At 46.1% G+C, this 26,762-nt stretch overlaps 1 protein-coding gene across 1 annotated transcript in view; it reads right to left on the bottom strand.

The window, feature by feature from the left end:
* LOC145346862 (cadherin-7-like) overlaps positions 1 to 25,947 on the bottom strand; it is a 167,743-nt gene extending 141,796 nt beyond the window's left edge. Inside the window, exons 1-2 of the mRNA XM_080194706.1 lie at positions 25,695 to 25,947; positions 2,601 to 2,997 (exon numbers count right to left, since the gene is read on the bottom strand). Coding sequence (XP_080050832.1) covers positions 2,601 to 2,828 — 228 coding nt within the window. The 5' untranslated portion in view covers positions 2,829 to 2,997; positions 25,695 to 25,947. The remainder of the gene's footprint in view (positions 1 to 2,600; positions 2,998 to 25,694) is intronic.
* Between the last annotated feature and the right edge of the window lie 815 nt (positions 25,948 to 26,762).

The following is a 26,762-nucleotide window of genomic DNA, read 5'->3' as shown; positions in this document are numbered from 1 at the left end:
GCGCAGTGGTTAGCACCGCTGTCTCACAGCGCCAGGGACCCGGGTTCGATTCCCGGCTTGGGTCACTGTGCAGGTGGAGCTTGCACGTTCTCCCCGTGTCTGCGTGGGTTTCCTCCGGGTGCTCCTGTCTCCTCCCGCAGTCCAAAAGATGTGCTGGTTAGGGGCGTTGGCCATGCTAAGTTCATCCTCAGTGTATCCAAGCAAGCGCTGGAGTGTGGCAACCAGGGGATTTTCACAGTAACTTCATTACAATATTAATGCACATAAGAACATAAGAAATAGGAGCAGGAGTAGGCCATCTAGCCCCTCGAGCCTGCCCCGCCATTCAATAAGATCATGGCTGATCTGAAGTGGATCAGTTCCACTTTCCCGCTTTCTCCCCATAACCCTTAATTCCCTATCAGAAACCTATCTACCCGTGACTTAAATATATGTAAGCCTGCTTGCGATGCGAGTAGACAAACATTAACTTTAATCATCCGGTTCCCCTTGAGTGCCTCAACTGATCCTCCCACCAACAGGCGGAACATTCCAGACCCCAACCACTCCCTGTGTGAAGAAAGCTCTTTCTCACATCAGGTTTGCAGCTTTTGCAAATCACTTTAACTCTGTGGCCTCTCATTCAGATCCAAACTAACCGTGTCTGGATACTTGGCAATGAATAACTGACAGATTTCTATATTATGCACATATTGCCTCAATAAAGTAGCTCACAGCAAACTTCCTTCTGACTTGCCCTTCATCAGATTTGTCGAGATGGGCCTGCCATTTTTTTTTCTCTCTGTAAAACGAGTGCAATTTGTTCGGGAATTTTTTTATAAATTGTGCGTGTTTGCAAATTAAACGTGTACGGGGGGGGGCAGCTCACTCGAAGTGGAACCAATGCTAAACTTTCAGCGCTCGTGGAGTAGAATGGGAGACTTTCATTCTGCCTCTGTGCGTGCCTCTCTGAATGTCCTGTCAGGGTGATTCACGAGCCATAATGGAGTCAGTCCCCATGAGTTGTCGTAAAAATCAGGTGGAACCACCGTTCGGTTCTCCATGAATCACTCGCCGGCACTCGGGGGATTCGAAACAATTACTTTGACAAGGGCTTTGTTCGTTGGAAAGATGTCAAGGCCTTGGAGAGCTAAGGGTACCAGGAAAAAGACTTACTGGAATGGTAATCGGGATGAAAGACTTAGGTCACGCGGGAGAGACTGGGGTTGGTCTCTTCCGAGCAGAGACAAGGTTAAGCGGGGATTTGGCAACAATGATGTTCAGAATCCTTAAATACGTAAATAAGGAGGAACTGTTTCCAAAGGTTGGCCAGGGAATGTGGGTTTAAGGTAATTGTCAAAGAGAACAGGGAAGCGAGGAAGGATGTTATTTCACACAGTGATCTGGAATGCGCTGCCTGGAAGGGAATCGGATTAATAATTGAAAAATAAAACTATCGGGGAATCAGCAGTGGAGTGGGACTAATTGGATATCTCTTTCAAAAGAGCTGGAACTGGCCCAATGGGCTGAATAACTTCTTGTGTCGCTCTCTTGGGGGAAAAAAAGCGATGGAGTCTGTCTCGTGTATCTGTAAAGGATTCTCAGTGTTAACCACTGGCGCAACTTAAGTGCTTGCAAACACAGGCTTTGGGGTCACTCTGTTCTGTCACAATTAAACTTGCATAAAGTTGCATATGTATCCTGGGAAACTTGCGGGACGCTGAAAGGCCTGGATAGCATGGATGTGGGGAAGGTGTTCCCATTATGGGGAGAGACTAGGATCCGAGGGCACAGCCTCAGAATAAAGGGGCGACCCTTTAGAACCGAGGTGAGGAGGAATTCCTTCAGCCAGAGGGTGGTGAGTCTGTGGAATTCATTGTCACAGGGGGCTGTGGAGGTCAGGTCATTGAGAGTATTTAAGGCAGAGATAGATAGCTTCCTGATTGATAAGGGGGTGACAAGTTAAGGGAAAAAGGTGGGAGAATGGGGTTGAGAAACATATATCAGCCGTGATTGAATGGCAGAGCAGACTCGATGGGCCAAATGGCCTAATGGGTGACACAGTAGTACAGTGGTTAGCACTGCTGCCTCACAGCACCAGGGAGCTGAGTTTGATTCCTGGCTTGGGGCACTGTCTGTGTGGAGTCTCCACCTTCTCCCTGTGTCTGCTTGGGTTTCCTCCGGGTTCTCTGGTTTCTTTCCACAGTCCAAAGACGTGCAGGTTTGTTTGATTGGCCGTGATAAATTGCCCCTTAGGGTTGGGGAGATACATCAGTAGGGTTATGGGGATGGAGCCTGGGTGGGATTGCGGTCGTTGCAACCTGATGGGCTGAAGAGCCTCCTTCTGCACTGCAGGGATTCTATGATGATTCTGCCCCTGTGTCTGAACGTCTTTTGCTGAGACTGGTCCCCAGGCTATTTTATCAGAGGCACAACTCATTTATTGCAAAAGAATGGTCACCTCCAAAGAGACAATAGAGGCAGGAATTCCAGCCAGATACGTTCATGATCAGTCACACATGCCTCAAGGCATCCTTTCACGGTCAATGTTTCAGATGGGGAAATCGACTGAAAATGCAGGGTTGGCGTTTAAAAGGAGAAGTGAAGTGGATGCCGCTTACCTTCCCCACGTATAAGGGGTCCGTGCCCGTGTATTCCTCCAGCACAAAGAATTGGTTCCACACCCAGCCCCGCTTCACCCGCTTGTGGGCTTCCCCCGCCTCTCCCATTGGGAGGTGGGACCCCGGCGCTGGCGACGATGGGGGAGCCGACTGTCTTGTCCCACTGAGGCAGAGGAACAGCGTTACAATCGCCACCGAATGGGCCAGCCTCCCGTCGCTCGTTTTCATTTCTCGTTCCCGGAGACAGCCCTCGACGCAAACGCCAGCACCGTGCCACTTGTCTCGGCAACAGCAGCCTCGGGTGTCGCTCTTAAGAGTCCAGCGATAATAAACCTGTTGCCAAGCGGTCCGAGGAAACTGCCCGCCGCAGAGTAAACTTTTCTGGAGAAAGGGACACCTGGTACAGATAGAGACAAGAGCTCCTGTCAGTTACCTGTTTCACCGACCTGTGGCATTCTACTCAACACGTTGAAGGATTAAGTTGGAAAGGCACCCGAGACAACTAATGAGACAGTGCCTTCTGTTAAATGGTACATGAGTGTTGTGTTGCATTGAACGCATCGTAGAACATATTCACCGTACTGAAAGGACTTTTTGCATAGTTAGATATCAAATTTGATTCTTGATCTCCATTTGACACGGTCAGGTTTCTTCAGGGAGCCACTTCTCAAACCAAATTTAACAATTTAAAAGTAATTTGGACTTGAAACGTTAACTGTTCCTCTCTCCACAGATGCTGCCAGACCGCCTGAGTTTTTCCAGCACTTTCTGTTTTTGTTTGGGCCAGTTGTGTTTGGGTTGCTGGTACAGCACATGGAGTCACAGAAACCCAGTAAGAAGTCTCACAACACCAGGTTAAAGTCCAACCAGTTTACTTGATGTAATAAATCTGTTGGACTTTAACCTGGTGTTGTGAGACTTCTTACTGGGTTTACCCCAGTCCAACGCCGGCATCTCCACGTCATCATAGAAACCCGACAGTGCAGAAGGAGGTCATTCGGCCTTTTAAGCCTGCATCGACCACAATCCCGCCCACCTCCTATTCCTGTATTCTCACATATGTACCCTACTAGTCGCCCGAACATTAAGGGTCAATTTAACATGGCCAATCAACCTAACCCGCACATCTTTGGATTGTGGGAGGAAACCGGAGCATCCGGAGGAAACCCACATAGACACGGGGAGAACGTGCCAACTCTACACAGGCAGTGACCCAAGCTGGGAATTGAATCCAAGTCTCTAGGGCTATGAGGCAGCAATGCTAACCACTGTGCCTCCGTGCCACCCCAATTTGGTTTGCTGATACACCACATCCAAATAAAATTTGGGTGTTCAGGAACCCAGTTACAAGGGGAGGGGGGGTGGTGTAGTGGTATGGTCACTGGGCTAGTCATCCAGGAACCAAGAGTAATAATCTGGGGGCCTGGCTTCGAATCCCACCATGGCAGACAGTGAAATTTCAATTCAATAAAAATCCAAAACTAAAAGTCTACTGATGACCACGAAACGATTGTCGGAAAAACCCATCTGGTTCACTAATGTCCTTTGGGGAAGGAAATCTGCCATCCTTACCTGGTCTGGCCTACAGTAACTCTGGACCCACAGCCATGTGGTTGACTTTAAATTGCTCTCGGGGATGGACAATAAATGCTGGCCCAGCCAGCAACCTCCACATCCCAAAAATAAAAAAAATCTTGAATTTAGATGCCTCCAAGTTCCTTCTGAATGTCTGATTTTCATCCCCTTTTCCAAGTTATTGTTACTGTCTACATTTTTGTCCTGGATTTTTATGGATTGTGAGGTGCAACACACTGGAAAATGTTATCTTGCACCCCACTGCAATCTCAATTGAGACAGTAATGATTAGGTACAAGGTGTTAGAAAGAAAGACTGCACTCAGAAAGCACCTTTCACAATGTTTCATTTAGAAAGCCAATGAAACACTTATTGAAGTGTGGCCACTGTTGCAATGTCAGAAGCATGGCAGGCCACAGAATTGTTACAACGCAGAAGGAGGCCATTTGGCTCATCATCTGCACCGGCTCTCCAAATTATGGCTTGGTACCATTCCGTTGCCTTTTCCCCATAACCTTTGCACATTATTTCCATTCAGTTTGTGCGCAGCAAGCTCTAGCAAAGTTACAATGACCAGATAATATGTTTTTGTGATGATAATTGAGGGATGAATATTGACCAGGACACCGGGTACAACTCATAGAATTCCTACAGTGCATAAAGAGGCCAATCGGCCCATCGAGTCTACACTGATTCTCCGAAAGAGCACCCCATAATTTTGCACATTTACCATGGCTAATCCACCTAATCTGCACATCTTGGGACATTAAGGGGCAATTTAGCCGATCCATCTAACCTATACATCTTGGGACATTAAGGAGCAATTTAGCATGGCAAATCCACCTAATCTGCACATCTTTCAATACTAAGGGGCAATTTAGCATGGCCAATCCACATAACCTGCACATTTTTGGACACTAAAGGGAAATTTAGAATGACCAAACCATTTAATCTACACATAGAACATAGAACACTACAGCACAAACAGGCCCTGCGGCCCACAAGTTGCACCGATCAGATCCATACCCACCAGGCCATAGAACTATCTGTAACTCCCGATCCCATTAAATCCCATGTACTCAACCAGAATTCTTTTAAAAGACCCCAGCGAGTTTGCCTCTACCACCACCGATGGCAACCGATTCCACTCACTCACCACCCTCTGAGTGAAAAGCTTACCCTTAGCATCTCCTCTGTACTTTCTTCCCAGCACCTTAAACCTGTGTCCTCTCACAGCAACCATTTCAGCCCTGGGAAGCAGCCTCCGAGAATCCACCCTCTCTATTCCTCTCCTATCTATCCTTTGGATACTAAGGGACAATTTAAAATGACCAATCCACCTAACCTACTCACCTTTGGATTGAGAAGGAAACCCAGAGGGAGAAGATGGAACTCCACACAGACAGGCAACCAAGGCTGGAATCGAATCCAGATCTCTGGTGATGTGAGGCAGCCGTACTAACCACTGTGCCACCATTCCAGCCAGCTCTCTAGCTCTGCTTCACAATTATGTCTTGGGTCTTTTACATCAACCTCAGTTCATCTGAATGACAGCACCTCTGACACTACTGCGCTACAGTGTCAGCTGGGGATCTTGTGCTCAAGTCCCTGGAGTCAGACTTGGACCCACAATATCTGACAGAGAGGCACAATCCTACCAACTGATCCATGGCTGACAACAGCTCAGTTACTCAAAGCAAATGTGGGTTATTCTTCTGAGCGATTTGCATTGTTCTTCCGAGTTTACCATGAGAGTTACCAATCCCTCCCCCGGGATTGACCTGGATTCTTCAGGAATTGAAGACCAATCTTCAAAACAACTGCTTTTTTTAAATCCTTTCATGGTGTGTGGGCATTGCCTGCTGGGTCAGCATTTACTGCTGTCTGCAGCCCTGGAGAAAAATCACCAGACGTCAAACATTTTCCTTTCTCCTTTTTCTCATGGCTGTAAGACCAAAAGGAGGCCATTCTGCCCATCGAATCTGCTCCACCATTTAATGAGATCATGACCGATCTAATCCTCAACTCTACTTTCCTCCCACCTTATCCCCATAACCCTCGATTCCATTACTGATTAAAAATCTCTCTGTCTCAGCCTTGAACATAATTAATGATCCAGTTTCTACAGCCCTCTGCAGTAAAGAATTCCACAGACTCACTACCCTCTGAGAGATGAAATTCTTCCTCATCTCTTACTAAGAATCAGAGGGCAAAATCTCAGGCTAAAGGGACGATCCTTTAAAACAGAGATGAGGAGGAATTTCTTCAGCCAGAGAGTGGTGAATCTGTGGAACTCTTTGCCGCAAAAGGTCAGGTCATTGAGTGTCTTTAAGAAAGAGATAGATAGTTTCTTGATCAATAAGGGGTTCAGGAGTTATAGGGAAAAGTCCGGAGAATGGGGATGAGAAAAATATCAGCCATGATTGAATGGTGGAGCAGACTCGATGGGCTGAGTGGCCTAATTCTGCTCCTATATTTCATGGTCTTATGGTCTTATTATTGTCTCTGTCTTACTTTGAGGTTATGCCCTCTGGTCCGAGACTTTCGCATAAGGGGAAACAATCTCTCAGCATCTACCTTGTTGAGCCCCCTGAGAATCCTATATATCTCAAGAAGGTCACCTCTCACTCTTCTAAACTCCAATGAGTTCAGGCCCAATCTACTCAGCCTCCCCAAACCAGAAAATCTCTCCATACCCGGAATCAACTTAGTGGACCTCCTCTGGACTGCCTCCAAAGCCAGCTCCAAGACTGGAAATTTCCCACCTGAGGTCAACGGACTTTTAAATGATCCATCAAATTTTCCATCCTGCCCATGACAATTTCCATGGAAGGCGACAGGACTGGACAATTTGCCCCAATGTATCGGACAGTGAACAAGCCCATGCAGGTACTGGGTGGAATTTTACCAGCTGGCCCCACCCATCAATGGGTGGAGTGAGCTGGTAAAATCATGTGGGAGCTGAGAAATCAGCCTGATCAGCGCTATCCAGCCACATCCCATTTTCCTGGTGGGCTGGCATGTAGGCCACGGTATTTAAAAAGCCAATCCCCATCAGTGAAAGGTCTCATTCCATCTACCGAAACTCTTCATTATTATGAAGACCTCGACAAAATCTCCCGTTAACCTTTCCTGTTGTAAATAGAGAAGGAGCTACTGCGTGGGTATCTCCATTAAAGAATGTAGATGATAGATCAGTGTTCCATGGTGGCACAGTGGTTAACACTGCTACCTCACAGCACCAGGGACCCTGGTTCAATTCCCAGCTTAGGTCACCGTCTGTGTGGAGCTTACACATCTTCCCCGTGTCTGCATGGGTCTCCTCCGGGTGCTCAAGTTTCCGTCCACAGTCCAGAACACATGCTGGTTAGGTGCAGTGGCCATGCTAAATTCTCCTTCAGTGTACCCGAACAGGCATCAGAGTGTGGCAACTAGGGGATTTTCACAGTAACTTGATTGCAGAGTTAATGTAAACCTACTTGTGACATTAGTAAATAAACTTAAAACTTAAATTGGGATAATACACCACCTAAGCATGGCAATATAGAATCATTAAGCACATGAAGTGGCCATTCAGCCCATCATGTCTGTACTAGCCCTTTCAAAGAGCTACCTAATGCGTCCCTCTCCCCTGCTCTTTCCACATAGCCCTGCAATTCCCTTCCACTTTCCAGTATTTGTCCAATTCGCTCTGCTTGGCTCATTTAACAGCTACTAATTGAGTGAGTTCCATGACTCTTAAATGTCAACGAATTCAAAGATATGTTTTCGGATTATCTTTCTCTCTAAGTGCATGTGCGCAAGTGTTTTTCACATTCCCCGCAAATCGCCTGATGTCAAAATATTGCACAAGGGCCAGTTATGATGATGCTAATTGTGACCCAGTCTGAACCCCTTAACCGCCGTCAATATATCCACTTAGACCCTTAAACATACATGAGGGTGACATGTTTTTTTTTAATTTGTCCATGGGATGTGGGTGTTGCTGGCTGGGCCAGTGTTTATTGCCCATTCCTGAGGGCATTTAAGAGTCAACTACATTGCTGTGGCTCTGGATTCACATGTAGGCCAGACCAGGTAAGGACAGCAGATTTCCTTCCCTGAAGGACGTTAAATTATTTTAAGCTTATATATTAATTTCACAATTAGGTTTACATTAACACTGCAATGAAGTTACTGTGGAAGTCCCCGAGTCACTACACTCCAATGCCTGTTCGGGTACACTGAGGGAGAATTTATCATGGCCAATGCACCTAACCGGCAAGTCTTTCGGACTATAGAAGGAAATTGGAGCGCCCAGAGGAAACCCACATAAACATGGGGAGAATGTGCAGGCTCCATGCAGGCAGTGACCCAAGCCAGGAATTGAACCAGGGTCCCTGGCACTGAGGGGCAGCAGTGCTAACCACTAGGCTGCCCCAGTGAACCAGATGGGTTTTTCCAAAAATTAACAGTAGCTTCATTAGAATTTATTAACTCCAGTTTTTTTTTATTGAGTACAAATTTCACCATTGGCCATGGTGGGATTCGAACCTAGGTCCCTAGAGCGGTACCCTGGGTCTCTGGATTTCTATTCCAGGAATAATACCTCTACGCCACCACCTCCCCATGATATACAGGGATAATCGCTCGTGCTGCTGACATGTGTCTATATATTGGTGCATCAGTCACTCTGATCACACCACTTTGTTTGCAAATAATCTTTAAAGTTGCAACCTAAATGGTTTAGACATGAACAAACACATCAACCACAGATTCACTGACGCCTTTAACCAATTGCAATAAACCAAGCAACCGTTACAATTCACAAGGGTATGGACAGGAAAATCAATAGATATCTTATAGTAATCCTAACAAGCAAAAACTCAAAAGGAATCACAAGGTAAAGAAGATTCAGAGTATTGACTTATATATCATAGACTTAGAGTCACAGAGACTTAGAGCACAGAAGATTCTTTGGTTTATGCTGCTGATACTGGGTCTTTGGAAGACCAGTTGTACACATTCCACACTCCCCCTTTTTTTTGGACATAGCCTGTCCACTCTTCATTCTCAGTTACCTGTCTATCTCCCTCTAAAATTGTTTATAAAATCAACTTCCGCGGCTTTTTTAGACAGAGCCTCCCACGTCCCAACAGTTCTCAAAGAATGGTGGGAGCTTGGTGGCACACTGGTTGGCACTGCTGCTCCCTCACAACACCAGGGATCCAGTTCAATTCCCGGCTTGGGTCACTGTCTGTCTGCACATTCTCGTTGCCTCTGTATGGGTTTCCTCCTGCTGCTCCGGTTTCCTCCCACAGTCCAAAAGGTTAGCCCATAGTCAGAGAGGTTTACAGCATGAAAACAGGCCCTTCGGCCCAACTTGTCCATGCCGCCCAGTTTTTACCACTAAGTTAATCCCAATTGTCCACATCTGACCCATATCCCTCTTTATCCACCTTACCCATGTAACTGTCTAAATGCTTTTTAAAAGACACAATTGTACCTGCCTCTACTACTACCTCTGACAGCTCGTTCCAGACACTCACCACCCTCTGTGTAAACAAACTGCCCCTCTGGACCCTTTTGTATCTCTCCCCACTCACCTTAAACCTATGACCTCTAGTTTTAGACTCCCCTATCTTTGGAAAAGATGTTGACTACCTACCTTACCTGTGTCCCTTTTTATTTTATAGACATCTATAAGATCAGCCCGAAGCCTTGTATGCTCCAGAGAAAATGTCCCAGTCTATCCAGCCTCTCCTTCTAACTCAAACTATCTAGTCCCAGTAGCACCCTAGAAGATCTTATCCGCACTCTTTCTAGTTCAATAATATCCTTTCTCTAATAGGGTGACCAGAACTGTACACAGTATCCCAAGTATGGCCTTATTAATATCTTGTACAACTGCAATAAGACATCCCAACTCCTGGATTCAATGTTCTGACCAATGAAACCAAGCATGATAAATGCCTTCTTCACCACTCTGTCCACCTGTGACTCCACTTTCAAGGAGCTATGAACCCGTACTCCCAAATCCCTTTGTTCTATAACTCTTCCCAACGCCCTACTATTAATTATGTCCAGCCCTAGTTCGATCTACCAAAATGCATCACCTCACATTTATCTAAATTAAACTCCATCTGCCATTCATCAGCCCACTGGCTCAACAGATCAAGATCCTGTTGCAATCTGAGATAATCTTCTTCACAGCCCACTATGCCACCAATCTTGGTGTCATCTGCAAACTTACTAACCATGCCTCCTAAATTCTCATCCAAATCATTAATATAAATGATAAGTAACAACGGAGCATTGTCCATGCTAAATTCTCCCTCAGTGTACCCGAACAGACGTTGGAGTGTGGCAATTGGGGGATTTTCACAGTAACTTCATTGCAGTGTTAATGTAAGCCTACTTGTGACACTAGTAAATAAACTTAGAAAGAATTTCTCATCTCCGGGTGCTCCAGTTTCTTTCCAAAAGACGTGCGGGTTAAGTGAATTGGCCATGCTAAGTTCTCACTCGGTGTAGCCAAACAAGTAGCCAAAGGAGTGTGGCGGCTAGGGGATTTCACAGTAACTTCATTGCAGTGTCAATGTAAGCTTACTTGTGACACTAATGAATAAACTTTCAAAAAACTTTAAACCTCCAGGCCTTTTTCCAGGTATAGATTGGGCAGATTGCAGTGTCTCACCAGACCGCCCTGTTTATTGGGCAGCCTTTGTCCATCATAGTAAATACAAAATACTGCAGCTGCTGGAAATCCGAAATGAAAACAGAACACACTCGGGGAAAAAAATGGTCAACAAATCTGTGGAGAGAGAAACAGGCGGGATTTTACAGCCTTGCTCAGGTGAGAACTGTAATTCCTGTCAAAGGTCAACCGAGATTTCCGTTCTCGGATTCTCACCAGTGCCAATTCCATGGAGGGCAAGGTGATAGAATTCCAGCCACACAGTCAACGGACGGGATTTTACTTTCCAGTGGCGGAGGAGGGATTTCCCAATCCCTCCCCAAGTCTATAAGGTTTTGTGCATCCCGTATCCTCTGCAGCCGTGGGACGGGCTACAGGGACGACGCCATCGGCGGGGCTGTAAGATCCCAAGGCTGGAAATGTTCGGCCAACATTTCGAGCCCGTGTGACTTCTTCAGAGGAGCGGGAGACCCAGAAGATGATTCATGTGGACTCCAAACATTAACGCTGTTTCTCTCTCCACAGATGCTGCCAGAGCTGCTGAGTCTTTCCAGAATATTCTGTCTTTAATCCGTCAATCGTGAGTTTAGCTCCTGAGTGTGCTGTGTTGAACCTCTCTTCAAATCCTGAGCAAACATTTTTCAGTTTTATTAAATCATTGCCCAGGTGCTGCCGCTCTGAATTGTATTTAATTTTACAGAAGTGAGTTTTGTTGCCTTTCAACTCTTTTCCCATTCCCCAGGGTCGGAAATTCCTGCCCGGGCATGCAAATTCCTGCCTTCGCATGCCCCGCCCCAGCCCGCTCCACTTCCCGCAGCAGGCGGGAGTGGAAAATTCCAGCCTAAGGAAATGAATGAATAATCGCACAGGCTGCCCCCAACTTTACCCCTGGCAGGTTTCCCACAATCTACTGTGAGCGATTTTGACTTTGAGTGCGAGAATAAAAGCGACAATCTCGCCTCAATCGCCCACAAAAGAGAGGAAGGACTCGCATTTATATTGCGCCTTTCCCAAACTTAGGACTCCCCGAAGCAGTCATTCTTGACGGCGCTCTTATTGAAGTATAATCTCCGAAAGGCAGCAGCTAATTGGGGAAACAGAGAAGTCCCACAAACAATGTGATAATGACCATACCATCTGCTTTCCTGAATGTTGGTTGAAGGGTGAATACTGGCCTTGGTACCATCTGCCGTGGCAGGATTCGGACCTGGGTCCCCAGAACATTAACTGAGTTTCTGGATTATAGTGGATTATAGTGTGATAAAATCAATAGGCCATCACACTCCTTGAAAAATAGGAGTCCGAACTGTGGAAAAGCAAATAGGTCGAGGGGCACAGATGTACAAATGCACCAGCCAAGATTAATAAGACCATTTCTAGTACTGGGGCTCATTTCCAGCCAAAGAGAATTGAACAACAAAGCAGTCATGTTAAACATGGATAGAACTTTGGCTGGGCCATTAAAGGAGAAAATGCTGGAAAATCTCAGCAGGTCTGGCAGCATCTGTAAGGAGTGAAAAGAGCTGATGTTTCAAGTCCAGACGACCTTTGTCAAAGTTAAAAGGCCTTTTAGCTTTGACAAAGGGTTGTTTGGACTTCAAACCTCAGCTCTTCCTTCCAGATGCTGCCAGACCTGCTGAAATTTTCCAGCATTTTCTCTTTTGGTTTCTGATTCCAGCATCTGCAGTAATTTGCTTTTATCCTTGGGTGGGTCACGCTTGGCGTACTGTGCACAGTTCTGGACTCTACTTTATAAATATGTTATTGCAGCAGTGGACAAGGCACAGAGATGATTTACCAAGGTGAGGTCAGCACTGAGAGGTCGTATCCATCAGAAGGGCTGAAGGAGCTGCAGAGGAGAGGAGGCTAAGGGGTGCCCCAATAGTGGCCTTTTTTTCATTAAATCATTCATGGGACATGGGTGTTGCTGGTTGGCCAGCATTTGGTACCCATCCCTATTTGCTCTTGACATAAGTGGCTTGTTGGGCTGTTTCAGAGGGCAGTTGGGAGTCAACCACATTGCTGTGGCACTGGAGTCACATGTAGACCAGGCCAGGTAAGGATGGCAGATTTCCTTCCCTGAAGGACATTAGTGAACCAGATGGGTTTTTCCGACAATCGACAACGGTCATGAGTAGAATCTTAATTCCAGATCATTTTTATTGCATTCAAATCCTGCTGTGACGGGATTCGAACCCGGGTCCCCGGAATGATAGCTGAATTTTTGGATCTAGCGATCATACCACTAGGCCATTACCTCCCCTGGATCGAAGTGGGAGATTAAAGTCCTTTAACTGCAACTGAATCAAACGTTCCTGACAAACAGGGTAGGACTTTCCAGCCACTCTCACCCCGATACTGGAAAATCCCACCTGAGATCAACAGGCCTTCCCATGGTCTTCCCTTTGCCCTCTCCGATTCCCCTGGCAGGCGGGACAGGAAAATTTACCTCACGGTGTTGGAGCGCAATTGATAACGGAGTTGGGGGAAGTGAATTTCATTCAAAACCAACTCCCACCCACTACTGCCTCCCTTACACAACTTACACTTTATATCTTTAAATCAATGTTGATCTATGCAAAGGCTCATGTGCAAACTCCTACTGATTTTTCCCTTTCCAAATGTCACCCTGCACTTTGGAAATTATTCAAAAAACACAAAGGTTAATAACGCAGATTTTTTTGTTGAAAAGTCGGAAAGGGAGACAGGCCAAGGTCACCGAATGCAAATCTGATGTGAGGGAAGGTGACCAGATAATAGTCATCTGTTTCTGTTATGATAAGCAGGCATTACTGCAGTCTCATTAGAGGTTACTCCTGTGACAATGCCTCAGGAAAGAACGCTGAAGGACCACCTATAGTGACAAGGCCCTGACGTGTTTGAGGAGAGGTAGATTGAAGCTTCTTCCAGTTCTTTTCAAATGCGGCTTTTCTCTTTGTAGCCCTGTGTTGATGTCAAGTCGTCGATAACACTGAAAAATCATCCGCCCCCTCACTTTCACCCACCACCCGCCCCCCTCCCCCCCACCCCCCATCCTCCCCAACCACCAACACCCTCCCCACCGCTACGTGCAGTTTACAAGCTCTGGGATCAGAAAGAAAGCCACAAATGGGAATCTGAAGGATGAGCATGAAACACGCTGACAGACAACCCCTACGTCGCGTTTTGCTTCCTGTTATCAGTCGGATAATAAAAACAGGGAGTGCTGGGGAACAAAAACCTCAGGATCGGTGGAGAGAGGAGCAGAGATAACGGGAGGGATTTTCCATGCACGCCCCTGACTGGGAATTCCTACCCCAGCTCATCGAACAGACTGAGGATTCGGGGTGGACCATTTAGGATGGAGGTGAGGAGACATTTCTTCACCCAAAGAGCGGTGAGCCTATGGAATTCATTAACACAGGAAGTAGTTCATGCCAAAACTTAGAACATAGAAAAAACTACAGCCCTTCGGCTCACAAAGTTGTGCCAAACATGTTCCTACCTTAGGGATTAAACATTGATATGATATAGCACTTGGGGTGAATGGGATTAAAGGTTACGGGGAGAAAGCAGGATTAGGCTATTGAGTTGGATGATCAGCCATGATCGTGATGAATGGTGGAGCAAGCTCGAAGGGCCAAATGGCCTCCTCCTGCTCCTATCTTCTGTATCTCCATTTTTCTATGAACCTTTAAATGGTTCACCGAATATTCCATCCCGCTCGATGCATTTCCCGCGGCAAGCATAATGGGAAAATTTAACTTCAACGTTTCGAGTCTGCTTGACTCTTATTCACGTATGCTGAGTCTTTCTCCCCAGCTTTTTATTTTGCTTCATTTCAGATTCCCAGCATCAGCTGTATTTTACTTCTGTTTTATGTTTGCATTACCAGCGTTCACTGTTTCTATTTCACAGCTGTTGTTTAAAGAGCCAGCATGGAGACGATGGACAGAATGGTCTCCTTCTGCACTGCATAACAGCGGATTCAGTGACAGTTCAACGTTTGAGTACTCTGGGTCTGTACTCGATGGGAGTTAGAAAGACGAGGAGGGGGGGAATCTCACTGAAACTTACAGGATACTGAAAGGCCTGGATAAAGTGGACGTGGGGAAGATGTTCCCATTAATAGGAGAGACTAGGATCGGAGAGCACAGCCTCAGAATAAAGGGACCACCCTTTAGAACCGAGATGAGGAGGAATTCCTTCAGCCAGAGGGTGGTGAATCTGTGGAATTCATTGCCACAGAAGACTGTGGAGGCCAGGTCATTGAGATTATTTAAGACAGAGTCAGATAGGTTCCTGGTTGGTAAGGGGATCAGAATCCACAGGGATAAGGTGGGAAAATGTGGTTGAGAAACCTATCGACCATGGTTGAATGGTGGAGCAAACTCGATGGGCTGAATTTGATTTGATTTGGTTTATTATTGTCACATGTACCACTATAAAGTGAAAAGTATTGTTCTTGCTCTTTATGCTGACAAAGCATATTCTTCATAAAGAAGGAAACTAGAGAGTGTAAAATGTAGCATTACAGTCATAGCTAGTGTGTAGAGAAAGATCAACTTAATGCAAGGTAGGTCCATTCAAAAGTCTGACAGCGGCAGGGAAGAAGCTGTTCTTCAGGCGGTTGGTACGCGACCTCAGACTTTGGTATCTTTTTCCTGATGGAAGAAGGTGGAAGAGAGAATGTTCAGGGAGTGTAGGGTCCTTAATTATGCTGGCTGCTTTGCCGAGGCAGCGGGAAGTGTAGACAGAGTCAATGGATGGGAGATTGGCTTTGTAGTTCCTTGCAGCCTTGGGCAGAGCAGGAGCCAGACCAAGCTGTGATACAACCAGAAAGAATGCTTTCTGTGCTGCATCTGTAAAAGTTGGTGAGAGTTGTAGCTGACATGCCAAATTTCCTTAGTCTCCTGAGAAAGTAGAGGCATTGATGGGATTTGTTAGCTATAGCATCGGCATGGGTGGGGACCAGGACAGGTTGTTGGTGATCTGGACATCTGAAAATGTGAAGCTCTCGACCAATTCTGCCTAATTCTGCTTCGATATCTTATAACTTTTTCTCACATTGAAGATGAAAATGAATTTCACAATGAAGAGAAAGAAAGTGCTTCCTGATGGATTACAAAATGGTGAGTTTGAACTTCCAGAGTGAAAAGATTCTCCACTCCCCCGAAAGAGATGATTTTCTTTTCATCAGGATGATTTGAGTAGAGTGAGGGAGGGAAGGGACGGGTCCATTGCTGCGCAAGTGTCAAATACATTGCATCCCACTCAGAGGTAAGGCAATTTCAAGTCAAGTTTGGTTCAAACCTGCTGTTCCATCTGAAAATAATTATCCCAGGAGGAATGCTGAAATGAAGAAATTATTGGTGTTCCCTGTTGTAGGTGTATGCGTAAAGTATTATGGCAATGTTTTCATCTTGCTTTACATCGCATGCCTGCATCGTAACTGCCAATGTTCGCACGTCACAGCTCACTGAAGGTACTTAGTCGTGATCTAGCTGCGAATATGCCTCAACTTTTGTGACTGAACGATTAAAAATGCAAGTGTTTGCGTGAAGGCGGCTGTGTTTATTTGCCTGATTTAGCAGTGTGGCTAAAGGGTATTTCCATTGTGCCGTCTGGCTGTGCTCAGTCACACTTTGTTCCTTGCATCAGTTATCGCTGCAGTACATCCAGACAGAGGGCAGGGCAGAGTACACTGGCTGTGAGTCACTGTGATCAGAGGGCAGAGCTGGGCACACTGGCTGTGAATCACTGTGATCAGAGGGCAGAGTACACTGGCTGTGAATCACTGTGATCAGACAGAGGGCAGGGAAGGGCACACTGTCTGTGAGTCACACTCAGGCTCACACACACACACACACACACACACACACACACACACACACACACACACACACACACACACACACACACACACACACACACACACACACACACACACACAGGACAAATCAACTCCAAACATGTGATGCTGTAATCAGTTCTGAGCTGAATTAGCCTCTGCATTCCCTACAATAAAAGGCTGGTGAAGCTACCATCAGCTAACACAGCAGAGTTTAATATCATTTAACACCAGCAAAGATGTTTAAGGGACAGGTTTGCAGTATTTCACTACAGTACATGGGTGTTAATGTTATTTAATATTTCATAAGTTTCCTTTGCTTTATGGTTTAGTTTTGCCCATCAAATAAGGGTCCACATTTTATGAATGACATTGGGGAAACTCAGTACCTCGCCATGGTTTTATTAGAAAAGGCATTTTATTTCATCAAAATGTAAGGTATTTGCCTACAGGAAATATTATTCATATTTCCACTGGGACTCTTTTTTAACCTTTCTATTCCTTACTCCCCATCACTGGAAAGATGGAAGCTGAGGAGAGACCTGATCAAAGTCTACAAAATTATGAGAGGCATAGACAGGGTGGATAGTCGGAGACTTTTTCCCAGGGTGGAAGTGTCAATTACAAGGGGATACAGGTTCAAGGTGAGAGGGGGAAAGTTTAAGGGAGATGTGCGGGAGGGTAGTTTTTCATGCAGAGAGTGGTGGGTGCCTGGAACGCGCTGCCAGAGGAGGGGGTGGGAGTAGGCACATTAGCAACATTGAAGAGACATCTGGATGGGTACATGAATAGGGAGGGAATGGAGGGATACGGACCGAGTAAGGGCAGAAGTTATTTTTTGGTCTAGATATGGCATCGTGATGGGTGCAGCTTTGGAGGGCTGAAGGGCCTGTCCCTGTGCTGTACTTTTCTTTGTTCTCTCTTTTCTTATCCCCTTCAAATCAACAACCTGTCAACCCAGTTCGAAAGACGTGCTGGTTAGGTGCATTGGCCGTGCTAAGTCCTCCCTCAATGGTCATTAGGGGATTTTCACAATAACTTCATTGGAGTGTTAATGTAAGCCTACTTGTGACTAGTAAATAAAATAAATAAACTTAAGAAAACCTTTCTGATCAGCAAGATCACAGGTGAACCTGGCCACCCCTCCAGGATCCTGTCTTCAGTTACCCTGACACTGCACCAGCGTGAGAGATAAATGTCCTCTTCTCATTCTCTTTCACATTCATTCCCCGAACCCTGGTTGCAAAAGTATTATGCTAGAGAAACACCAAGTTAAAAAGTGCCAGTTATGACTGATGTTCAGGCTCATTTCATCCTGGCAGGGAACTAGTAATATCCTCTCTCTCGTTCTCTGTGACATCCTCACCGTCTAAGAGTTGCTAATCATGGCTTATGCTACACTATCACTCGGAAGCAAGGTAAGAAGGATGGGTTTAAGAATTACCTGAGCCGGTAGGGGCTTTGAACCCCGTTGGCCTTATTCTGCACCACACTCCAGCCTGCTAAGCTAACCAGCGCCCTCTAATAACACCGCAGCAAGTATTGAACATTAAGAACTAGGAGCAGGAATAGGCCATCTGGCCCCTTGAGCCTGCTCCACCATTCAATAAGATCATGGCTGATCTTTCACTGGACTCAGTTCCACTTACTCACCCACTCACCATAACCTTTAATTCCTTTACTGCTCAAAAATTAATCTATCCTTGCCTTAAAAACATTCAATGAGGTAGCCTCAACTGCTTCACTGGGCAGGGAATTCCACAGGTTCACAACCCTTTGTGTGAAGAAATTCCTCCTCAACTCAGTCCTAAATCGCTTTCCCTTATTTTGAGGCCATGCCCCCTCATTTTAGTTTCACCCGCCAGTGGAAACAACTTCCCTGCTTCTATCTTCTCTATTCCTTTTGTAATCTTATATGTTTCTATAAGATCTCCCCTCTTCTGAATTCCAATGAGTATAGCCCCAGCTACTCAGTCTCTCCTCATAAACCAACCCTCCCAACACCGGAATCAACCTAGTGAATCTCCTCTGCACCCCCTCCAGTGCCAGTATATCCTTTCTCAAGTAAGGAGACCAAAACCATACACAGTACTCCGGGTGTGGCCTCACCAGCACCTTATACAGCTGCAACATAACCTTGCTGTTTTTAAACTCCATCCCTCTCGCAATGAAGGACAAAATTCTATTTGCCTTCTTAATTAACTGCTGCACCTGCAAACCAACTCCTTGAGATTCCTGCACAAGGACACCCAGGTCCCTCTGCACAGCAGCATAATGCAATTCTTTACCACTTAAGTAAGCCTATCTTCCGTTATTCCTACCAAAATGGATGACCTCACAATTACATTAAAGGTAAAATGTGTGGTTTAATTTGGAATCATAAAATCTCTACAGTGCAGAAGGAAGCCATTCAGCCCATCCTGTCTGTACCGACCCTCTGAAAGATCATCTTACCCAGGCCCATCTCTTCAACCCTATAATCCTGCATATTCACCTTGAACCTACATATCTTGGGACACCAAGGATCTATCTACCATGGCCAATCCCCCAGCCTACACATCTTTGGACTGTGGGAGGAAACTGGAGCACCCAAAGGGAACCCAAACAGACATGGGGAGAACATTCAAACTCCACACAGATAGTGACCCGAGACTGGAATTGAACCCAGGTCCCTGGCGCTGCGAGGCAGCAGTGCTAACCATTGTGCCACCGTGCTGCATTTAAGCACATGGCTAAATTTCATTGGGACCACCTGTTAATGTCATAGAATCATGCAGTACAGATGGAGGCCACTCGGTCCAACATGTCTGTGCCAGGTCTTTGGAGGAGCGATCCAGTCAGTCCCAACCCCTAACTCTTTCCCCATAGTCCTACAAAGTAATCCTCTTCAAACGTATATCCATCATTTTTTTTTACTTTCTAATCTGAATGACAGAATCCCTGCAGTGCAGAAGGAGGCCATTCGGCCCATCGAGTCTGCACCAACCAAAATCCCACCCAGGCCCTATCCCTGTAACCCCACATATTTACCTGGTTAATCCTCTGACAACTAGGGTCAATTTAGCATGGCCAATCCACCTAGCCCACACATCTCTAGACTTGAGGAGATGTGCACATGGACTTTACACCTACGCCGATATGGTGCAGACTCTACCCAGACTATGGCCCAAATTGGGAATCGAACCAGTGAGCCTGTGGAATTCATTACCACAGGAAGTAATTGATGCCAAAACATTGGATGTATTCAAGAGGCGGCTGGATATAGCACTCGGGGCGAATGGGATCAAGGGTTCTGGGGAAAAAGGAGGATTAGGCTATTGAGTTGGATGATCAGCCATGATCATGATGAATGACAGAGCAGGCTCCATGGGCCAAATGCCCTTCTCCTGCTCCTATCTTCTATGTATCTATGTTTCTATGAACCTGGGTCCCTGGCAAAGTGGGACAGCAGTGCTAACCACTGTACCACCATCCCATCCTAAAGGTAGGAAGGTTTCTGGCTTCCACTACCTTCCCTGACAGTGCATTCCAGATTCCCACCACCCTCAGAGTGAAAAACCTTTGTCGCAAAATCCCCTCTGAACCTCCTGCCCCTTCCCCTACAACTGTGCCTCCTTGCTAATGAGCCCTCAACCAAGGGGGAACAGCTGCTCCCTATTCACCCTGCCCAAACCCCTCACTCACTATCTTATACACCTCAATCATGCCCCCCCCCACCCCAGCCCTCTCTGTTCTGAAGACTTCTCACTGTGTTTACCCCAGTCCAGCGCCGACATCTCCACGTAAAGAAAACAAAGCCAGCCTATTCAGTTTCCCCTTACAGCTCAAATGCCTCACGCAGCGAATTCTCTGAAACAATATGAATAAATCGCTCAGCACAAAAAAGAAATCCCTTCTATGATTAGACTACCAGAACTGCAGATGGGGTTCTGTCTGAAAATGTTATACAGCAAAGCTAAAATGTGAACTCTTCCCCTCAGCTATTGTTACCCGTACCATACCTGCTTTTGTTGCCATAACTGAGTCTTCTTACTTGAATAAAGATTATAAATGTATCCATTCTAATCTAATATCTATCTATCCTCAGCTTTGTAGCACAGATTCAAATTCCAATCCTCATTTTCAGGTGCCCATATGGGTGACTTTACCTTGAATACATTTAATTGCAACTGCCACCTCTGCCAATCAAAACTGCATTTCCCAATTTGATTCGATTTACTATTGTGACATGTAGTAACATACAGTGAAAATTACTGCCTCTTGCGCGTTATACAGACAAAGCATACCGTTCATAGAGAAGGAAATGAGAGAGTGCAGAGTGTGGTGTTACAGTCATAGCTAGGGTGCAGAGAAAGAGCAACTTAATGCAAGCTAGGTCCATTCAAAAGTCTGACAGCAGCAGGGAAGAAGCTGTTCTTGACTCAGCTGGCACGTGACCTCAGATTTTTGTATCTTTCTCCCCAAGGAAGAAGATGGAAGAGAGAATGTCCGGTTTGAGTGGGGTTCTTAATTATCCTGGCTGCTTTTTCGAGACAGCGGGAAGTGTAGATAGAGTCAATGGATGGGAGGCTGGTTTGCGTGATGGATTGGGCTACATTCAAGATTTTTTGTAATTCCAGCTATTATCCCATTTTGGCGTTGTCTGCCAACTTGGGAAATTTTCCTTCCTGCTCTTTCCTCCAAGGGATCATTATGTCTTAAAGAGAGCCAATGTCTCAAGAGCAATCTCTTGTGCTGCCAAACAACCTCTCCTCCATCGGAATGGCTTCCGTCGATAAAGATAATTCTCTACTCACCCGCGTCATGCAAGTGTTGCTAAACTGCTGATGTGGGAACTTCTGCAATTCCAAGTACAAAATACTATTGCAATCTCTTATTTTCAGAGCTTCATTCAAATCTTTCAGACCGTAAGATATATATAATTGCACAATTAGGTTATTTGGCCTATTGAGTCTGCTCCGCCATTCAATCCATTCAAAAGATGCAAAATTCTGAGGTCATGTACCAATCAACTCAGGAACAGCTTCTTCCCTGCTGCCATCAGACATTCAACTCACTTTAAGTTGATCTTTCTCTACACCCTAGCTATGACTATAACACTACATTCTGCACTCTCTTGTTTCCTTCTCTATGAATGGTATGCTTTGGCTGTATAGCACGCAAGAAACTATACTTTTCACTGTATACTAATACATGTGACAATGATAAATCAAATCAAATCAAATCATGGCTAATAAGTTTCTCATCCCCAATTCTCCTATATTTCCCCATAACCTTTGATCCCCTTACCAATCAAGAACCTATCTATCTCTGTCTTAAAGACATCCAATGATCTGGCCTCCACACTCTTTGTGGCAATGAATTCCACAGATTCACCACTCTCTGGCTGAAGAAATTCCTCCTCATCTCTGTTCTAAAGGGTTGTCTCTTTACTCTGAGGCTGTGCCCTCAGATCCTCATCCCTCCTACTAATGAAAATAAGGTAACACCAATGGGGATGGGATATTTAAGATATTTAAGGTATTGGCTTTTTCCTGAAGTCATGTCAGCTGACAAATTATACTTTCCAAGTGTTCACCGGCTCTGAAGATATGCATTGTATGTAAAGTAAATGCCCAAACACATGCCCTATCTCAGGCAATCTTGTGGCCAAACTCATACATACAAAGCAGATGGGATGTGTGGTTTTAGACACTGGGGCACAGGGAACAAAAGGAAAGTGATGCTGAACCTTCAGAATTCACAGGCTGGGTGTCAGCTGTTACATTGTGTTAAATTTTGGGTGTCGCATTTTGCCAATTTGCCAAAGCCTTAGCGATGGGTACAGAAGAGACGTATGCACCGGCAGGCAGGGACAAAGGAATTCAGTAACGTGGAGAGACTGCAGTAACAAGGATTCTCCTCCTTTGGTACAGAGGAGGCTCCGGGAGATTAACATTGTTCCAAAATCGAGAGGAGTTCCGACAGAAGAAATCAGGGGAAACTGTTTCCAAAGGCAGGAGGGTAGGTAACCAGACAACGCAGATTTAGAATGATTGGCAAGGAAGGCCAAGAGGTGATGAGGTCTTTTTTTTCACTCAAAAACTTTTTTTTTTAACCATAGAATCCCTACACTGCAGAAAGAGGCCATTTGGCCCATCGAGTCTGCACCAATTCTCTAACACAACATCTTACCCGGGCCCTATCCCCATAACCCTGCATATTTAGAATCATAGAACCCTACAGTGCAGAAAGAGGCCCTTTGGCCCATCAAGTCTGCACCAAACACTATCCCGCCCAGGCCCTACCCCCATATCCCTACATATTATACCCACTAATCCCTCTAACCTACGCATCCCTGGACTCTAAGGGGCAATTTCTTAGCATGGCCAATCAACCTAACCTGCACACCTTTGGACTGTGGGAGGAAACCGAGTACCCGATTTAGACTGCTAATTCACCCTAAGCTACACATCTTGGGAGACTAAGGGGCAACTTATCTGGCCAATCCAACTAACCCGCACATCTTTTGGACTGTGGGAGGAAACGGGAGCACCCGGAGGAAGCCCATGCAGACATGGGGAGAATGCGCGTACTCCACACAGACAGTCACCCAAGGCCTGGAATGAACTCAAATCCCTACCACTGTGAGGCAGCAGCACTAACCAATGTGCCACCAATAAGCTGGACTGCATTACTTTGCAGTAAGTCAATGCTAACGTTTGACAGTGGAACAAAAGGAAAGTGATGCCGAATCTTCAGAATTCACTGGCTGGGTGTCAGCTGCTGCATTGTGTTAAATGTTGGTTCTTTCAAAGAATTCGCACACATATGATGGGTAAATGGCCTCATTCCATGCTATGTGGTTTTATGTTTGCACAGATCACCTTTCTACGTGCTGTTCAAAACATGGATCATGCTAGTCCTTGTACACGTGTATACACATGAACATGGGTATCACATGCACCGTAAAGACGTGTCACATAAATAACATTCTCAAAACAGACAAGCACGATGTCTGTTCCAGGCAGACTGTATATCGTACGACATGTGCCTGCTCCAATAACTAACTTTATAAGTTGTGCACCACGAGGACTCATCTGTGCCACGCATGGCAATTATCCTGCAAATAACAGACGCAGCTCATTGCAACATGCAGACTAATGCGTAGTCTAACTCCAGGACTTATAACCACTACACACGCATCATGCAGATCAGTTCACAGAATCTCTGAATTCTTACAGCGCAGGAGGAGGCCATTGGGCCCATCGTGTCTGTGCCGGCTTTCCATCATGACTTAATGCCATTCCCCAGCCTTTTCGCCCCATAACCCCCCTGCTCATTCGCCGGAACTCCATCGCCTCGCCTGCCACGGGATCGGAGGGACGGACAAGGAACGCCCGCTGACCTCGGGGCGGAAATTTCCGGTCTCGCCCGAGTGAGGCCGTAAAATCCCACCCTCTGCTTCCATTCAGACAATCATGCTTGGATTGGACCTGCCTCTGCCAGTCTCCCAGGGAACATTTACATGGTACATAACTTGCAACCCACACACACACACACACACACACACAGAGCTTATCATAGAATCCCTCTCTACAGGAGCAAGCAGGCTAGGGGGAAACTGCATTAACAGTCTATCCCATAACTCACACATAGATTCAGCAAGCAAATCAACATATGCCAAGAGTGCAGGCTTTGTGTATCTCGCAGACTCTCACACTACAGACTGCACTATAGACCCTCACCGTACACGTTGTCATGTGTGTATGTTAAGACACATGCACGGCAGAGACGCAATTCGTACAAAACAACCTTAAATCAGGACACCCTTTAATTGTAGGTGGGTGCAAAACTCTCTCTCTCTCTCTCTGCCTCACACACACACAACCTAAAACGCTGCTGAGATTTGCAGCCTTATCAGCACAGCGATGAGAGGTGGACAGACAGACCTGTGTCATTATCGATTCGAAATATTGCTTGCTGACATGTCTGTCAGTGCAAATGGCAATGCCAGCCACCGATATGTCCCCCCAGCCCCCCCCCCGCCCCCCACACACACACGGTGTGATTTCTGGCACAGTGCAGTTCTGTGTGCACTGCCCCTGTGCTGAACGCAGGAAAGGCTCCAAAACTCTATGGGAGCGATAATGAATCGAATTGAATAGATTTTTTTTTGACATGATACGGAGCAATCACACACACACACACACACACAGACATTCTGTGGACTCAATGGGAGTGAGTTTAGCGTGGAATTATGTTCGAAACTCAATCAGCGGGTTAGCCAAGCAGCAAGGTATTTATTCCATTCATACGCTTATGTTGGCTTGCCGCTTTTCCAGAGCGTTATCCAAACGGAACTATCAGGACACACATATATATATATACATTCTACATACTTAAAAGCAGAGACTTGTTATTTACCAAGTTGGAAAGTGCAGGATTGTTAGCCCTTTCTGAACATCACTATTTATCCGGGAGAGTCTTAATTCTCAACAGCTGTAAACAAAAAAAAAATGCCACTTGGTGCAAAGATGATTTAAGAAAAAATAGTAATAACAGGGGGGTTGTAACTTCTCATGCCGACGCTCTGTGTGTGTGTGTGTGTGTGTGTGTGTAGGAGGGAGGGTTACTGCACTATCCGACTCACCTACACCACATCTACACCGACGTGTTTAAACTGATCCCTGCTCTGTTCTCAGAAGCGATGCTCAAAATTCATCGGGCTGAAAGAGAGAAAAGAAAGGGAGGTGGGGGGGGGGGGGGTGGGGGAGCTGAGAATTTCCATCGGATGACTTAAGAGAGCCAGTCAATATACAGGCAATCCCTGTAGCTAACCCTCTCTCTCTCTCTCTGCCCAGGGCTGATGGAATAAGTAAAGGAGCTTCAATTCTCTTCCAATCTCACTCCAATCTTACAGGACAAATGAGACAAGAATGCCTTGCCCCCCACTCTCTCCCCCCCCCCCCCCCCCCCTTTTCCCACTAAGCAGGTACAAGCACGCAGTGTAAGTTGCTTTAACCAATCTTACCTTCCAGTTCTTGGGTCGATTGCCCCTGGGGCAGCAGAAAGCAGTTAGTTGTCCAGCCAAAGGTTATCTGTCCTTCGAGCAAACGAGGTGCTGTGGAGGGAGAGTCTCTCTGCTGGGCTATGTTCTCCGACAGCAGAGAGAAGACTGCGCCGTGTTGTCTTGTAGCAAGGGTTTGGAGAACATTACTCAGATTGCTTCAGCCGGGAGCCTCTTGATCTGTGTGAGGAGGAGGAGGAGGAGGAGGAAGGGAGAGGGTGGGGGGAGAGTGTGTGTGTGTGTGTGTGTGTGTGTGGATGTTGAGAGATTCTGAAGGGGCTAAGGAGGAACCAGAGACTAACTCCTGGCACCCTCAGCTCTGGAGCTTAATAAGAAGGAAAGGAAGGAGACCCCCACAGCAATAAACAGCACACACACACACACACACACTAAATAGGAGGAATCTACAGATGAATTCCTTTGGACACAGGAATCAGGGGGGCTGGCTGGAGAAGAGGGGGGGCGTGGGGGGGATTGAACGCAATCTATCTTTCCCAGAGAAAGAGAGAGAGAAAAGGGGGGGGGGTGATATTTGCATCTGAAAGGACCAAACCTCTGCAAAGACACTCAGGGTTTTTTTTTTATATATAACTTGTCAAGAAACAAAGTGATCAATTGAACTCCCGGGGCACGCAAGGCGAAGCCACAAAACTAATCAGGATTTACAGGTTGCCTGCTCCAGCAACTTCAACCTTTCGGTTTTCAGTCTCCTCAGGGGGGTTCCCGTTAGATTCTCTGGGTTGTAAAAACCTTCTGCTCCTGTTCCTCGGTGCATTGCTTCACAAGCTGGGATGTGTCTGCGCCTCTTTCTCCAGATAAGCACACACCATCCTGTAATCGCCCCCCCCCCCCCCACCCCCCGCCTTCATATTATTTCCAAGAAGCCGGCAGCAACAATTAAATATGGAATGTCAATATAGAACTAGAAAGGGGACCAGTCTGCTTTTAGCTTCTATAACAACTGGCCCGACAATTATTACACCCATTGCAAATGTTACCTTTCCCCACTGAAATAGCTGAGTTGTGCTGAAA

The sequence above is a fragment of the Carcharhinus amblyrhynchos genome, chromosome 8 (genome assembly GCF_965287045.1).
Source record: "Carcharhinus amblyrhynchos chromosome 8, sCarAmb.v2.hapA, whole genome shotgun sequence".
Taxonomy (NCBI): Eukaryota; Metazoa; Chordata; class Chondrichthyes; order Carcharhiniformes; family Carcharhinidae; genus Carcharhinus; species Carcharhinus amblyrhynchos.
This window is presented reverse-complemented; position numbering and strand designations above follow the sequence as displayed.